The 16,157-nt window shown below is 41.9% G+C and overlaps 1 protein-coding gene across 6 annotated transcripts in view; it reads right to left on the reverse strand.

Moving 5' to 3' along the window:
- Positions 1-1,375: 1,375 nt before the first annotated feature.
- Positions 1,376-16,157, reverse strand: part of LOC138955418 (cAMP-dependent protein kinase regulatory subunit) — a 192,903-nt gene continuing 178,121 nt past the window's right edge. For all 6 annotated transcript variants that reach the window (XM_070327040.1, XM_070327035.1, XM_070327060.1 and 3 more), the window contains exons 4-10: positions 13,672-13,780; positions 11,874-11,972; positions 11,284-11,343; positions 10,973-11,033; positions 7,446-7,567; positions 6,356-6,437; positions 1,376-5,847 (exon numbers count right to left, since the gene is read on the reverse strand). In XM_070327040.1, coding sequence (XP_070183141.1) covers positions 5,675-5,847; positions 6,356-6,437; positions 7,446-7,567; positions 10,973-11,033; positions 11,284-11,343; positions 11,874-11,972; positions 13,672-13,780 — 706 coding nt within the window. In that variant the 3' untranslated portion in view covers positions 1,376-5,674. The remainder of the gene's footprint in view (positions 5,848-6,355; positions 6,438-7,445; positions 7,568-10,972; positions 11,034-11,283; positions 11,344-11,873; positions 11,973-13,671; positions 13,781-16,157) is intronic.

A 16,157-nucleotide genomic window follows, 5' to 3' on the forward strand; every position in this document is an offset into this window, starting at 1 on the left:
TTGGATTTGTTTATCCTACGCGCGTGTGTGCATGTGTGTTAGACATAGAACACTTTATTATCTCAATTTCGAGAAACTCGGGTGTGGTGAATCACAACAAACAACATAAAACGTAAGAAAATAAATAAAATATCGAGGCGCAAATAATCAGCTCATAATAGTGTGTGTGTGGGGTGCACACACACACACACACCGTCGAACACACACACACACACGCACGCGCACACAAACAAACGCACAATTATACCCGCACGCACGCATGCACAGGCAGGCAGGCAGGCAGGCACTCGCACAAATACATACAAACACTTTCACACACACGCACGCACGCACGCACGCACGCACGCACACACACACACACCCTCCCCCCCCACACACATGTGCGCGCGTGCACTGCAAACGAATGAATGAATGAACAGACGCACACCTACACACGCACGCACACACACCCACACGCACACTCTCACACAAACACACTCACACATGCACACAAAGACGCCCATTTACATAGAAACACCCCCTCCTATAAGCGGGGATGAAATTTTAAGAGTGGTGGCCAGTGACCCAGAACGAACAAAAGTCAAAGCTGGCAACTCAGGTTTGTATTCAGGGAAATTTACACGAAATGCACGCACGAGATACGACTTTTCTTTCTATTTTCTCTCTTTGGGACTTTCATTGCGTTAGATCGGTTTTATATGAAAAACCGAAGAAAAGCCCTGCTAATTTGCACTGAGAAACTTTGGAAGCAGCGTGTTTACTCCTGGGTTTCGCTGTAGTACAATTACCCTCACTTACTTCCTCGCTTGCTTCAAAAGTAAGCACTTTTTCCGTCCCATGCATGCGAAATTGAGGATATACTTCCGATGTCGCTCAAAACGTAGGAAGTTGTCGCAAACTACCATCAATTACTTCCTTGCTTTGCTTCGAAGTAAGCCCTTCTTCCGGCCCATGCATACGAAAGTGAGGCAAGTTCTTCCGATGTCACTCAAAACTTCGGGAGTTTTCGCGAACTTCCCCCATAAGCATACGGGCACAGACCTCCACCAGGGGCTCTGACACCTGGACCCGGCCAGGGATCGACCTACGCATTATTTATTTCCTTGAAACTCATTCTTCCTTGAACAGATTGCCTGGAGTGCATGTGTGTTATATTTCATGTGATCTACAAAATTCAATGTAAACATGAGTATGTATTAGAACTTAATTCTAACAATGACATAATATTATGAGCTGTGAAGCAAGCAATTCGAGCACAACACATGCAGATGAGCAGATAAAGTCAAATTAAAATCTCTCTCCGCGCACACACACACCTCAATTTTTCCCATTGATTTGACAAACCAGCCACACAGCAGACCATTAATAAAGAATAGGCATTTCAGATAATTTATTATCCATTGATGTGGCACCTCATCATCAAATGTTAACAATGTGTCAAAATGAATGGTATGCTACCCAACAAAAATACACTTCACACCAACAAAACAGCTACTCATAGAAGTTGGTAACAATGGCTGGGATATTCAAACAAATAAAAAATATAACTAAAGGTAATAGGGAGATGCATGATGAGTTGATCAACTCCCGATTATATATCTGCCTGAGATTGTAACTATTTTTGTATGTATTGCTTTGAAAAAATGGAACAGAAAGGTTTGAGTGGCTGGGAAATGATAAAGGGTTACATGAACAGTTTATATGTATATTTGCGCGTTCAAAGATTTTTTATTTGAACAACTGTTCAAATATTACTGATTCAGCCTTGCAAGGTAGTGGTTATACAGGATTTGAGGGGGGGGGGGGGGGGGGCGGTAGAAGGGGAGACGTCATAATTTACAACTAGGACTGAAACGTGTTTTAATAAAAAGGATGAAAGAGAACACAATACTGAATACTTTTTAAGTTTCGTGCCAATCTCAGCATAGGCAAAAGCTTGCAGAAAATTCAGTAGCACATCAGCTCATCTATTATTCAAAGACAGATAGAAAATTAAAAACCTGACTGAAATATTGTTGGGAACCAATCCTCTGTTTACCACACACAAATAATGGAACAGTTTTGTTTGAAAAGGAACTGTTTGCAACTGTCACTACAGAGGACTGCAATGCTTCACACACATTACCTCCCTTTACCTACTACACTCAATTTCCTTGATGGCTTAGACCAGCAATCTTTGATTTAGCTTGCATACTGCTATTTTAGACAAAATAATTTCAACAGCAATTAATCTATCAAATAAATAACTGCCAAGACAATAACCAAGACAGACCCAGGATATGAAATATCAAATGTGAAGGGCAAAAAACAGGGCCGATTTTGAACATTTTGGGTCGATCATCACCAGAATTCTTACCTACAACAGAACAAGCACCAAGCGTCCTCTTATCCCATCATAAACAGCAGTACGGGGTAATGTACTTGCAACTTATTGTTATCCACAGCAGAAAACCTTGTTGAATTGTTTTGGATGATTCTTCCCCATAAACACTGTAACCTCCACAAAAAAAGTGTTTCATTCACCTATTGTACAGATATTTGGTGTGAATTGCTGCCAAAACAATCAGTATGAAGGTAACCAAAACAGTGACTGCGGGCAAAACAGCTCACCATGACAGCAACTCACGTGACTAGCTATGCATGGCCATTTTATAAACGTTTATAAAAGCCAAGCTCACTGCAAGCATGATCGAACGTCCACAAAATAAGTTTTGGCAAGATTTGAGGAGAACACAACCCAGTGAAGTAGGGCTTTTGTGACAAGGTCTGATTCTACAGTTGAACAAATGAAGCGCCCTTCAAAAGATGTTGGCAGTGTCATGTCAGAACCTGAATGTTCTACTCAGATCCTGCACATGCCCTGCCAGCTAGTTCACAACACAAAATGTTAGAAATAAGTGACTACAGTGATTCTCACAATAGATGTGTAAATGTGATTATCTACAAATGATGCCATGCAGAATAAAATCAAAAAGGATAAAGAAGGCCAAGCCAGATATGGTTACAAAATTAAAAAATAAGAATACATGAATATTTCTGAAATGTACAAATATAAATGTATATGCCTGCTTTATCTGCTTTGTTTTGTCTTTTTATTTACTGGTGGTCTGCTTTTTTGTTTAAAACAATGTTTTATTCCCGTTTACATATCCATGAAATGTATATACATTTATAAATATGAAAACAACAAGAAGCCTACGTACACCTTATGGTGGTCTGGTTCTTTACCCTTAGTACTTTCATCTTCAGTTCTGTTTCAAATTGATAGCTGGACACAGGCTTATAACCACCCCAACCAGCACAAGGAAAGGGAAAAAAGTGTCTTTTATTTTTTCAAACTATGAGAATGTCAGCCGGACTATGTAGCAAAGTTTAAATGACAGAGTGATGCAAACCTCCATCAGGGTACTATACCTTACACTCGTGGAGACAAAATATGGCCTAGAGTGCTATCAGCAGTGCACATTTAAGGAAAACTAACTCCAAGCATAAAGAACAAAATGTTTGCAAACGCATGCTTTACTGTTGCTAGTCAACATTCAGCAGAACTGCTGAGACAGTATCATTGTCGAAGGCATTGCAAACATTTTCCACAAGCCTTGCACACAGCATGTTAAATCTGTTATCATTTATGGGGCGGGGGAACACTTTTTGTTTTTATTTCAATGAGGTGACCACAACAAAAAAATTACAAAGATATGAGACCTGATTTTTGGTAAGGTTTTGTTCGAGCTACTATGTTAAAGGTATTGTAGTCAAAACACTGAAAATATCATTTACATGTAGAAAGTTCAGTTGAAAATGCAAGAAGCACCCAACACGCACAAACATTACCGTAATCCCTCTAAAACCTTTAACTGATACACCGTCAATTTCATATCACAAGTATACAGTGAGAGAAACAAAACCAGTCTTTTTACTTTTCTGCCAATCACAGTTTAATTATTCTCTCCCTGAATAATAGCCTCTTTGAAACTGTAAAACATTTGCTTGTTCGCTTCAAAGTTAAAAAGGATTACAGTAAGTGGGGCACAGACAAAGACATGTAATTAATGACATTTACAATACAAAATTAAATTTTATCTAGCTCTTCGCAGATTGCCACACTAACAAGCCACTCAAAATATATAACACAGATATACTCTTCTTTACGTTAACACACTCAAGTGCTGAAAGCAAATGAAGCAATAACATATGTGGTGTTAATTCGGATACATAAATTGTCAATATACAGTCACACGTTATTTCTGATCAAGAAATTCAAACAAAGGAGAGGAAGAGAATGAAGAAACCATTAACTTTCGTTAAAGATCAATTACTGAACTCCTGCATAAAGTTTGAGCAACAAATTGTCAACAGATACAGAAGAAGTCTAGAAGAAGAAGAATCATGTACATACAAAAACTGTATTTATATCACCAAAGAATAGAAGAGCAGACAAACATTGCCCATTAACTGGGCATTCATAATAATACATAACACAAGACTGGGCTATTGCTCTGAGTTAGTTAACACATAAATGCACAGACATCACGATTGATACAAGAACAGCAGCAACTGTGTGTGATGAAACGGATGAGACTGACCTTGCGTTCTGACCAGTCACTCATGTGTACCATATCCTATTCCTATTGTGAAGCTGATTCATGAAATTTACACATGATAATACTTTTGTATCAGTCAGGTTTAGCAAGCGAGAACTTTTCTTGTGGTGCTGGTATGAACACAATGCACGTTTCCATTCAGCGCTGAATACGCCACAAGCAAAACGCTATTTCAAGGAAACAATTACTTGGTGAGCTTTAGTGAACATGTAACTTACAAACGTTGTGTAGTTTCCAACGAAGTCTGCCTATCACTCAAATGAGTTATTGCCAATGTGAAATAAAATGATCTTATTTATCAGCATCTCAAAATTCTAGGTAAACTATCAGGTAGTTTTTCCTCTTTGGATTTCATAACAGTGAACCTTCTGGATCTGGATCTTTTACGTTGCAGGAACCACTGTTGGTCATCTTCGCAACGGAAGAACAAAAAGAACAAGAAAAGGATAACAGGAAGTTTATTTTATCATTTATGAAAATTTGATTTTCTATCTGCTTGAAGTGGATAATAATGGCTTCACAACTACATGGGTGATTACTTTTTCTATCATATACCATCCTACAACGAAATGTCTACAGCATCATGAGCAAGCAATGACACATACCTCTTTCAACAAACAAACCAGTACAAAAAAATGATGGTTAGCCTGATGGTACCTGTCTCTGGGTGCAGGTGTTATAGCAGGAACCATTGCTTCTTTGTCTCACTGGTACAATTCATGCATTTAGAAAGGGGTACTGATGTTTCTGTTTCTTGAGTAAATGGAAGATTACTATAACCTTCAATCATTCAAACTTTTCTTAATGATTATTATCATAAATCCTGTATTTCACACTTTTCTAATTACACACAACAACAAAACTCCTACACCTTCGCTACATGTACGAAAAATAGTACACAGTACTCGCTGGTTTCCTTCCTTTTCCCCCCCACCTTCCCAGCATAACTATGTGAGGCTTTGTGCTCAAGCAGTCTGGGAGGCCATAGGGAGGAGGGAAAATGATAGGCATGAGTCCTCACAACTCTGACTCAAAGTGAGGTGAATGATTGTAGCGCGGCAGCTTGAGCTTTAGACGGACAGGGAGACAAAGCTGTTGTACTGGCCGATGTTGCGCTTGAGGATGTCGGAGCAGGGCCCCAGCACCCGCTCAAAGCGAGATCGGTCCAGCTTGACGCACTTAAGGGGTCCCCTGGCCACCACCGTGGCCGCCCGCGGCCTGTCCAGCAGCATAGCTATCTCACCTGCACACACACACACGGTAAGATATATTGGGGGTGTGGGAGGAGGGCTATATAAATGTAAGTGCTGGTTGATATATCAACTCACTGGCCGGTTTTACTGTACATTCCAAAAGGATATAATAACAAGAGGTGAACACAGCCAAGCAATTTGAGAGAACAACTTCTCTTTCATTATGAATAAATGATGAGTACAATGTAAAATGATGTTGCTTATAACTGCTTGCATTGAAGGATTGCAAAACAAAAAATGCAGGGGTTGGAATAATCAATTTTTTTTAAAGTGACAATTGTGGAGTTTTAAAGCTATGACACTCCTGGGGGATACAAGGATAATCTCCCAAAGGAATTTTTTGGAAGTCAACATTAAATGTACGCTGTATCTGTGTCTAAAGGCATCATCCATTTCAACCCACATACAAGGTTTTCATGATCAGAAATGCCACAGACGACTAAGATGTACGTAATCTGCAAGAAAGCTTAGTTATCTAGAATCCAAGAGGACACTTACCGAAATAATCTGAAGGACCGAGACGCCCCACTTCCACTGGCTCCTCATTATCTGCCCGTCTCTGCAGAACTGCAGCAGTGCCCTGAAAAATTCAAGTGTTTAACAGGCTCTGCTGATCCCTTTGTACTAACTGCAAATCAAACTGGACCTGAAAGAAGCTCCCCTTCACAACATTTTTAAAGTAAATACTTTGCCTTTTAACATGAGCATTAGTCTGAAAAACAGGAGAACAACAACAAAATAGTTTCTACTTTATTTCATAAATGGCTGTATTATTTTAAAGTTCAATATCCACTTAATCGAATGTCTGATGGACCGGGTATGTGGCGGGGGCCACCTTTTCCTGGCTGTCCCAAGTCTGCGGTCGAGAGTGGATTCTCTGGCAATAAACAGCAACATTCTTCCCTCTCTTCAGCCACATTCTTTCACTTCCTACCGTTCGATATCGGCCCAAATCTATGGTTCCTGCAATCTTGCCATCAGTGAGAAAAGTCGTCCACTGGTTTTCTTCTGACAATCACTTCCCTTACTGAATACATTCTTCATTTCCTTACAACCAGTGGCACTGCCAGTCTAACTCTCAAATGGAATTAAACACCTGCCGCTTCATTTCTGGCAGCTGAAAATAGTGGAGAACACACTGCTTGTTGGCCATTTCCCCCTTTTGGTTAAAGCTGTAAGGGCTTCCTTCTCAGTCCTTCCTTCTCATTCATCTACAAGCTACAGTGGAACCTCCCATTTAAGACCTCCACAAATCTGAGAAAGACGGGTCTTAAAAAGGAGGGAGACTTAAAATGGGGGTTAATTTACAAAGGTTTATGAACAGAAAGTCTAAGAAAGGCGGGTCTTAAAATGGAGGAAGTCTTAAATGGGGGGTGGGAGTCTTAAAAGGGGGTTAATTTCCACTGTATTTCTTCTGTTCTCTCCCCCGGCCCCCTGATCTCTAACCCCTTAAACACAGAGAGATGCAGAGATACAAATGTAAAGACAGACAGACAGAGGAACAGAGACAGATATATAGGCAGATAAAGTAATAAATAGTAAGGCAATAAAAGACAGCAAAAGAAAACAAAAACCGGCCTGCTCGAACCTCCAGAATAATGAAGAAGTCATCTCCAGGCTCCCCCTGCTTGACGATCTCCTGCCCATCCTCGAACTGCACTGGTTCCAGGGCATCCGCCACCGTCAGCCTCTCCCACTTGTCCAGGTTCTCTGCACACAACAGTCACCACTTGGACAATTAAAATCTCTATGGTACATTTCTAGGGTTTTCAGTGTTATTCTGACATTTTCAAAATTTCAAAATCCATTTGATCTCTTGGTACTTACAGTTACCTCTCAAAGGTTGCTCTGTACACTTGCTAAAAGGAGTTCATCTTCAAAGCTAACATTTTCACACGTCGACTTCTTCAAAGCGAAAATTCTGACAGAAAGGCAATTTCTTCAAAATTAAAATTCTGGACTTCTGCTCCAATCTGGCAGTCATTCACACAAAAATAAGCTTTTGAACATTCTTTTGCAAAGTGGGGTAATGTTTTCTGAATAACAGAAGCATTCTTTATTATTTCTTTCTTGTTTTTCAACCCAGGACTGAGACCACAAAAAAAGGCAAGTGCCCAAGAGAGACACACTATTGATCCTGGTGGAATACTCCCAGAACCCGGGGCCCATATTATGGGCCGTTATAAAACTACCTATAAACATCTACAACAAAAACAAGTAAGGCAACAATCCAACAAGAATCTTCATGTAATAAAAAACGCTCGCGCTGGACCCGAGTACTCTTCAGACATTCACACACACACACACACACACACACACACACACACACACACTCTCTCTCTCTCCCTCACTCCCTCCCTCTCTCTCTTTCTTACACACACACACACACACACGAGTACAGACTCATGCACGCACGCACACACACACACACAAATACAAACACACACACACACACACACACACAAACAGTAACACTAACACATGTGCACAAAATGAACACACACACACACACACCGCGCGAGAGAAAAAGACTACAGGGAGGCATTGACGTCAAAGACTTTCGACCGTGACGTAATTACGTCACTATTCTTGGTTTACGGTACCATTCGGCGGCGGCTTTGCTACAAGTATGCCATAGTCTTGGTTGGCCGAGACCTTGCACCGTTCTATCAGACTGCCTGGCTGGCTGTTATTGCACCGCGAATTCCTCCCACCGCCAAGTCGTTTTTGTGTGGTTTATTTCGCATTTAGGTCCCAGGTAACATTAGGCCTAAAAAAAAAAATAGGTGTGGTTACGGTAACCCGACCTACCCTATTTTTAGGGGCCGACCCTATAACTTTTTATTACATTTGTCCAAAAAACCCAAAAAAAAACCGAGTGCAGAAAACGCAATGAAAGCGAAATCGCCCGAGTCGCACACTTATTTCCCTGTCAAGTAGGTTTAATTTGTACACATTAGAAAAAAAAAGTTAAAAAAAAAGAAAAAGTGATTGCCTACCTTCCTACCCTATTTTTTTGGGCTATGTTACCGTAACCACACCTTTTTTTTTTTTGGCCTTATGAAGTTTTAAAACGATCAATCGGACCTATTATCAAGTTAGTGTATCAACTTTTGAACAAGCTGCGCCCAGTAGTTTCCCAGCAATAAGCTGTTAAGTCGAGACACACACACACACACACAGACAGACAGACAATTAAAGTCTGCTGAGCCCTAGTACTAGCGTACTCGGGGATAAAAAAAAACCACTATACAGTAGCCTTAGTGGTTCATAATAGGCCTGCATAATCTCTCTTGTCCTCTACCTGTCCCCCGGGCATAGCCAAATAGGTTGAAGGATGTTAGAAACCAACAACCAACCTTTTCCTCAACACCTTGACCTCCTCTCCCCCCCCCCCCCCCTCCTCTCTGACCTCCTCTCCCCCCCCCCCCCCCCCCTGTGTCTATGCGTTGTAACAAAAGGCGTAGCCTTAAATCTTAATCCTTGTTAAATAAAGTTCAATTCAATTCAATTCTCTCCCTCCACTTTCCTGCCCTGCCCCTTGTTAACACTTCCTTGTCCTTACTCTGTCATTCTTCTTCTTCTTTGCACACACCCCCATCCTCCCATCCCAGCTAACACCCCCACACCCACTCAACTGCTTCAATCATCTTCCTTCTTCATCCTTATCTTTATTCGTCTTTTACTATGTCTCTCCTTTCCATCCTGTTCTAACCTTGTCCATCTCTCCTTGCTGCTCTGAAAAACGGTTAACTTTCTTAGAACTTTCCTTCTTTGCTTGAAGATCTGCTTAATTATTTTCACTACTGCCTCTCTGGACCGGTTATAATGACTTTGCCCTTCTCTCCAGAGCTTCCCTAATGGGCGTGGAAGTGTCAGGGCATGTGACATGCCAGTTTGCACTCTGTAACCCTGGTAGGCACTAGCACAGGCATTGCTTCCGCTAAAAAAATAAAAATAAAAAATAACCCCCACCCCACCACCCTCTGCTCCTGCCAACTGCAGCTGTGGAGACAGCACACGTACATGTCTGTATTTTGTGCAGGGATGAATGATTCTTGCAATCACACTCGCTCTCTCCCTGCGTCTCTCTCTCCCTCTGAGAGAGGCAGAGGCAGAGAATTGAATTGAAATGAATTGAATTGAACTTTATTTAACAAGGATTAAGATTTAAGGCTACGCCTTTTCTTACAATCTGTCCTTGGGATGCACAGACACACAATGATAAAATTGAAAAATTAAAAATTAAAAAGTTAAAAAGTTTACCAACAAAAGGAGGTCAGAAAACTTCAGCATGTGATGATAAAGATGACAATGATGATGATGATGATGATGATGATGATGATGATGATGAATATGAGGCATGAAGAGCATACATATGTGGCATATGTGGAGAGGGAGAGAGAGACAGAGAGAGACAGACAGACACACAGAGAGAGAAACAGAGAGAGAGAGAAAAAGAAATAGAGAGAGAGAGCTCAGAGAGAGAGAGAGAGAGAAAGAGAGAAGTGAAATGAAACGACTATTTGAAACGAAAAGACGATTTAATGAACAAAGGTCCATTACATGGGGAGGACAAAAATGTCAACGAAAATGGCAAGAACAACCGAAAACATGATTCACATGCACATAGTTCAGTACACATAAAGATAAACTTACAAATCGTACCAAAAGTGCTCTTTCTGTCTCTGTCTCTGTCTCTCCCTCAAGCTTTTCCCCTTTGTCTCTCTCTCTCTCTCTCTCTCTCTCTCTCTCTCTCTCTCACACACACACACACACACACACACACACACACACACACACACACATCTGCTTATTCATCCAACTGGTCATGTACATTTCTCTTGATCATTTTGCATCCGGTCAAATCCATTTGTTTTCATTTTCAGTGCACTTCCCTCACTCAAGAGAGAGAGAGAGAGAGAGAGAGAGAGAGAGAGAGAGAGACAGAGAGAGAGAGAGAGAGAGATAATGAAACCAGGCGTCGCCTGTACTTTTTATATGAGGAGCAACCAGAGACAGAGAGAGAGAGAGAGAGAGAGAGAGAGAGAGAGAGAGAGAGAGAGAGAGAGAGAGAGAGAGAGAGAGAGAGAGAGAGCATGGTCAGCTACTCACCCAATATTGACACTTTGCTGAGGAAGTCTTCATAGATTTTTCTCTTTCTGATTGTGCTCCCCTGAAAGACAAAAGAGCTTCAGCTTTCAGTACCACAAAACACCCAACAAACAATATGATCTCATCTACACATTTCATTTCATCACATTTAATCAGCAAAAATTTAAAAAATTAAAAACATAAAAATAAAGGACAAAGGACACCACCGATACCATCATTATAAACTTTAAATAGACAAACAATTCTGAATCAAATGTGTCACCAAAGAAAACTGATCAGGCACTGAATCAGCAAACCAAGGAAACACTTACCATAAGTATCCGTCTGTAGCTGTCTCTGTCAATACCCCATAACTTGACATCAGTCTTTGCCTGAAACACACACAAAAACACATATCATCACATAAACACATCTAGAACCAATAAGAGTCACACTTAAAGTATAAAACGATGTTAATACAAAGTGACTTGTAGTGTTCATTACCTACCATGCATGTTTGGCCACACAGATGGAATGACCATGGATGATAAATGGAGGATTTTGGTTTTAACATCAGGTTAAAGGTTCATGGCAAAAGTACAAAAGTATAACTCTGCTATGAAGGTACAACAGGGGATTGGGATTGAGTGGAAATGGAGTGGAGCGATGATGGATACCACAATGGAGGATACCACCCCCTCCCCTCCCCTCCCCAATGTCACAGAGAACTAATGTGTAGGAGTGGGTTTCCCAGTTTATGTGTTTGGGGTGGGTTTTTGTGTGTGTGTGTGTGTGGGGGGGGGGATGTGCTTGCAAGTGTGTGTATGTGTGTGTGTGTGTGTGTGTGGGGGGGTGGAATGGGTTTTAGGTGGGTGAATGCGTGTGTATGTGTGTGTCAGAGGAGGGGGGTGGGGTGACTGACCTTGACAGTGGCAGCTCTGGGTGTGCCATAGATAAGAGCCAGCTCTCCGAAGCTGCCTCCCTCCCCGATGGTTGTCACATGTTCATTGTTGACGTAAACCTGAAACACATTTGCACCGATGTCAATATAATGAAACCAGGCGTCACCTGTACTTTTTATATGAGGAGCAACCATAGGATTGTTCTCACCAACCCCCCCCCCCCCATCCCCTACACCCTCCCGTGATTTGTCCATGAGGTTGTCACTGTGGTTGCACCAAACGGCAGAGCCCCTCCACCACTGTTAATATCCCTGGGTGACTGTGAACCGGCCAGCTCTATAAAGTGGTACCCACTTTTAACACCTCATACATCTGAGAAAATCAGGTCTTAAAAGGGAGGGAGTCTTAAATTGAGGCAAAGGTTATGAAAAGCAACAAACAACCGAAATAGGATCTTATGGGGGCTGGTCTGAAAACCGTGAGGTCTAAAATGGGGGGAGGGGGGGGGGGCGTTATTCTACAGGCACCGAGCCAAGGGAGCACTGATCAAAGTCCTCGGAGCAGCGAGTCGTGCTTCTATAACTTGCCACACTCTGCCTCTCCCCACCATTTGACGCACCAATGAAAGTAAATGGAGAATGGGCCGGGGAGACAGTTAAGCCGCCAAAATCCATTTTCCTCTATTTCATGCCTCTGCCACAGTGTGACCGACTTGGACCAACTTTGGTGCGTCGTGCACTTTGGACAAGACTGTTAATTCTGGGTGGCAAGGAAGATCGCAAGAACTCAATCAAAACCGGCAAGGCAGGAGGGACAAAATGAAGGCTGGGTAAGAGATTGCACGGACCTACAGGGATGTATTGCCGTGGTGGTGGTAGTGTTGTGGGGGGTAGGGGAGTGTGGATGACGAAGTGAAGGAGGGAAAGACTTAAGAGGCAAAACAAGGTATTGACCTAGGTTCACGGGCAGCTCATAAAGAAATCAAAAAGAAAGAAAGAAAGCACACAAAGAAGAACTCGACCAGAGAGAGAGAGAGAGAGAGAGAGAGAGAGAGAAGGGGGGGGGGGGGGGTACATATCAAAAGCCACGAACTCAAATAACACACATATCAGCAGATAATCACGTACATATACATGAATGCGGAACATCACTGAATGAGCACACCACTATATAACGCCCTACAACTCTCTACTCAAAAATGTCTGCTATTGTAATATAAATTTCACGAAACCCACAGCAAAGACCTCCATGCTTCTCAACCATGAGAATAAATGAAAAGAAATCATACATGTTGATTAGCCTGTACAGTTTTGATTAACTTCGCACAGTTGTTGCGGTACTCCGCGATCCAGATTGACATTCACATCGGCTTCTTGTTCAGGTCAACCAGCCTATAAGCCGCAAGGAAGAGGCTTTACGACTTGTTCGTAGAGCAGCGACCTCTGCAGCATTTCAGTGGATGGGTTTTCCAACGCCCGAGGTCATGGACTCAGGTGACCCCAGGCTAAAGCCGTTATGCAGTGAAAAACGCAGCTTATTCAGGCACGGTGGACGCAATGCAATGGCTAAGGCAGTCCAGGTCTCAAAAGAAATCAGTACTGTGATTCAGTCGCTTGTAATGACATGGATCTTCACCTCAACTGATGTCACCATACTTGTATAAGCTACCTGACAGACCCCAGCATTTCAGTGTTTTCTCGTATTCCCCTTTACATGACCTGAACTGCTTTGCTGTAAGGGCGTAACACTTCAAAACCCAGCCCAGATAAACGACAACCATAACTAAGTGAATCGTTAAAAGGGATGTGTAGGACTCACATCCACTTCGCCCTGGTCTAAGACGTAGAAGTTGTCGCCCTCGTCACCTTGCTGGATGATGACCTCCCCCGCGTGTCGGTGCACAGGGAACATGGCGTCAAAAATGTCACTGCACAGTCGCAACAACAAGCCTCTTACAACAATGAAAACACTTCGCCATTTTTGAGACATTACTTCTGTACGAACTCGCACGCATGCACACCTCAAACAAGTCGCGTAAGGCGAAATTACTACATTTAGTCAAGCTGTGGAACTCACAGAATGAAACTGAACGCACTGCATTTTTTCACAATGACCGTAGTCCACCGCTAGTGCAAAAGGCAGTGAAAGTGACGAGCCTGTTTAGCGCGGTAGCGGTTGCTCTGTGCTGCATAGCACGCTTTACTATACTGTACCTCTCTTCGTTTTCACTTTCTGAGCGTGTTTTTAATCCAAACATATCATATCTATATGTTTTTGGAATCAGGAACCGACAAGGAATAAGATGAAATTGTTTTTAAAACGATTTCGGAAATTTAATTTTAATCATAATTTTAATTTTTTTAATTTTCAGAGCTTGTTTTTAATCCGAATGTAACATATTTATATGTTTTTGGAATCAGAACATGATGAAGAATAAAATAAAAGTAATTTTGGATCGTTTTATACAAAATTAATTTTAATTACAATTTTCAGATTTTTAATGACCAAAGTCATTAATTAATTTTTAAGCCTCCAAGCTGAAATGCAATACCGAAGTCCGGCCTTCGTCAAAGATTGCTTGGCCAAAATTTCAATCAATTTGATTGAAAAAATGAAGGTGTGACAGTGCCGCCTCAACTTTTACAAAAAGCCGGATATGATGTCATCAAAGACATTTATCGAAAAAATGAAAAAAAACGTCTGGGGATATCCTACCCAGGAACTCTCATGTAAAATTTCATAAAGATCGGTCCAGTAGTTTACTCTGAATCGCTCTACACACACACACACAGACACACAGACACACACACACAGACACCACGACCCTCGTCTTGATTCCCCCTCTATGTTAAAACATTTAGTCAAAACTTGACTAAATGTAAAAAGAATGTTACTGTAAACGTGCCAAAAGACTGCAAACCAGACAAGATAGTATACAGAACGTTCAAAGTCGCAATGACAGACCAAACACAAACAACGAGTCAGAATGCTTTAAATACTTCCGAAACAAACGTGAATGTTTAAGAGCCACGTACAATATAATATTCAACAGATGCAACTAAGACGTCAATTTGAAAATATACTCTGACGAATTTGACCTATAATGTCCAAAATATCTAAGAAATACAACAAAGGCGTTTTTACACAAAACTTTCATTTTCTATTCAATTTTTCTGTGCACAGGGAAAAATAAGTGGCGGGTTGGTGAAATGGTGATGTTAATGCGCAAGTTTTCTGATAAAATAATGTCATCAAATGCGTTCATTTTTTTCCTGGAAAAAGAAGGAAAAGGTTGGAACACGAATACAACTGGTTAAGGAGGCAATCCCCCCCCCCCCACACACACACACACACACACACACACACACACACACACACACACACAAAATGTCCAGTAAAAGGCCTTAACGAGAAAAGAAGCCAATTTTCGTGAGAAAAAAAATTCAAAAGATTAACTGTCAAGAACCTGTTGAAACAAAATTGTATTCAAAATGGTGAAGAGGAACACGACAGGGAAGAGAAAAATGCGTATTACCATGTTTAGTCACTAACACTTTCAAAAAAGTCTAAACCTGTCAAAGAGAATGTGAGGCTTCCAATTTCAGCAAGATATTAATGTTTGGTGTCTGTGAAAATTGCTACATAACCAAACAAAACAAGGATAGATCGATTGGCTGATTGATTCTGAACATTTAAGACTCCAATCTAGCGTAAAGAGTCAGCCCCACGCCTTCACATGCTCTCCTCCCCCTTCTTCGTTGGTCAGTCAGTCAGTCAGCCGGTCAGCCGGTCAGCCTGTCTGTCTCTAACTCACTCGCTCTCTCTCTCTTTGTGGACCACCACCCCAATCCTAACCATATAAAGTAACATAGAGCGAGAATGGGGGGGGGGGGGGGGGGGGGTGGGTGGCAGTTAAATAGAAGAGAAACACAGGAGATTCAGTAAGGGGCAAAAACACGGCATTCGTCAAATACAGTGTCCGGGGGAGGGGGGGGGGGAGCAGGCGGTACGATCCCCACTCCATCCTATCTTGTTTTTCATCTGTGGGGTTTTAGCGCACGACCCACGCCAAGCGGGGGATAGGCGGGCGAAGAAGGATTTCGCTTCATTTGGGAAATGGAGATTCCAATACCCGCCAGCAAGCTGAAGTCCCTCATTAGAGTAAGAAGCTGGCCTAATCACCCTCTTCCTTCGTCCCCACACCCACCCCCTCTAGAGCTGGCAATCCTCGTGGAGGACCTACCGGTGGATCTTGCATTGGGCTGGGAAGGAAGAAAAACTCGCATGCCCCCGAGTGGGAGGCA

Source organism: Littorina saxatilis, linkage group LG2 (assembly GCF_037325665.1).
Source record: "Littorina saxatilis isolate snail1 linkage group LG2, US_GU_Lsax_2.0, whole genome shotgun sequence".
NCBI lineage: Eukaryota > Metazoa > Mollusca > Gastropoda > Littorinimorpha > Littorinidae > Littorina > Littorina saxatilis.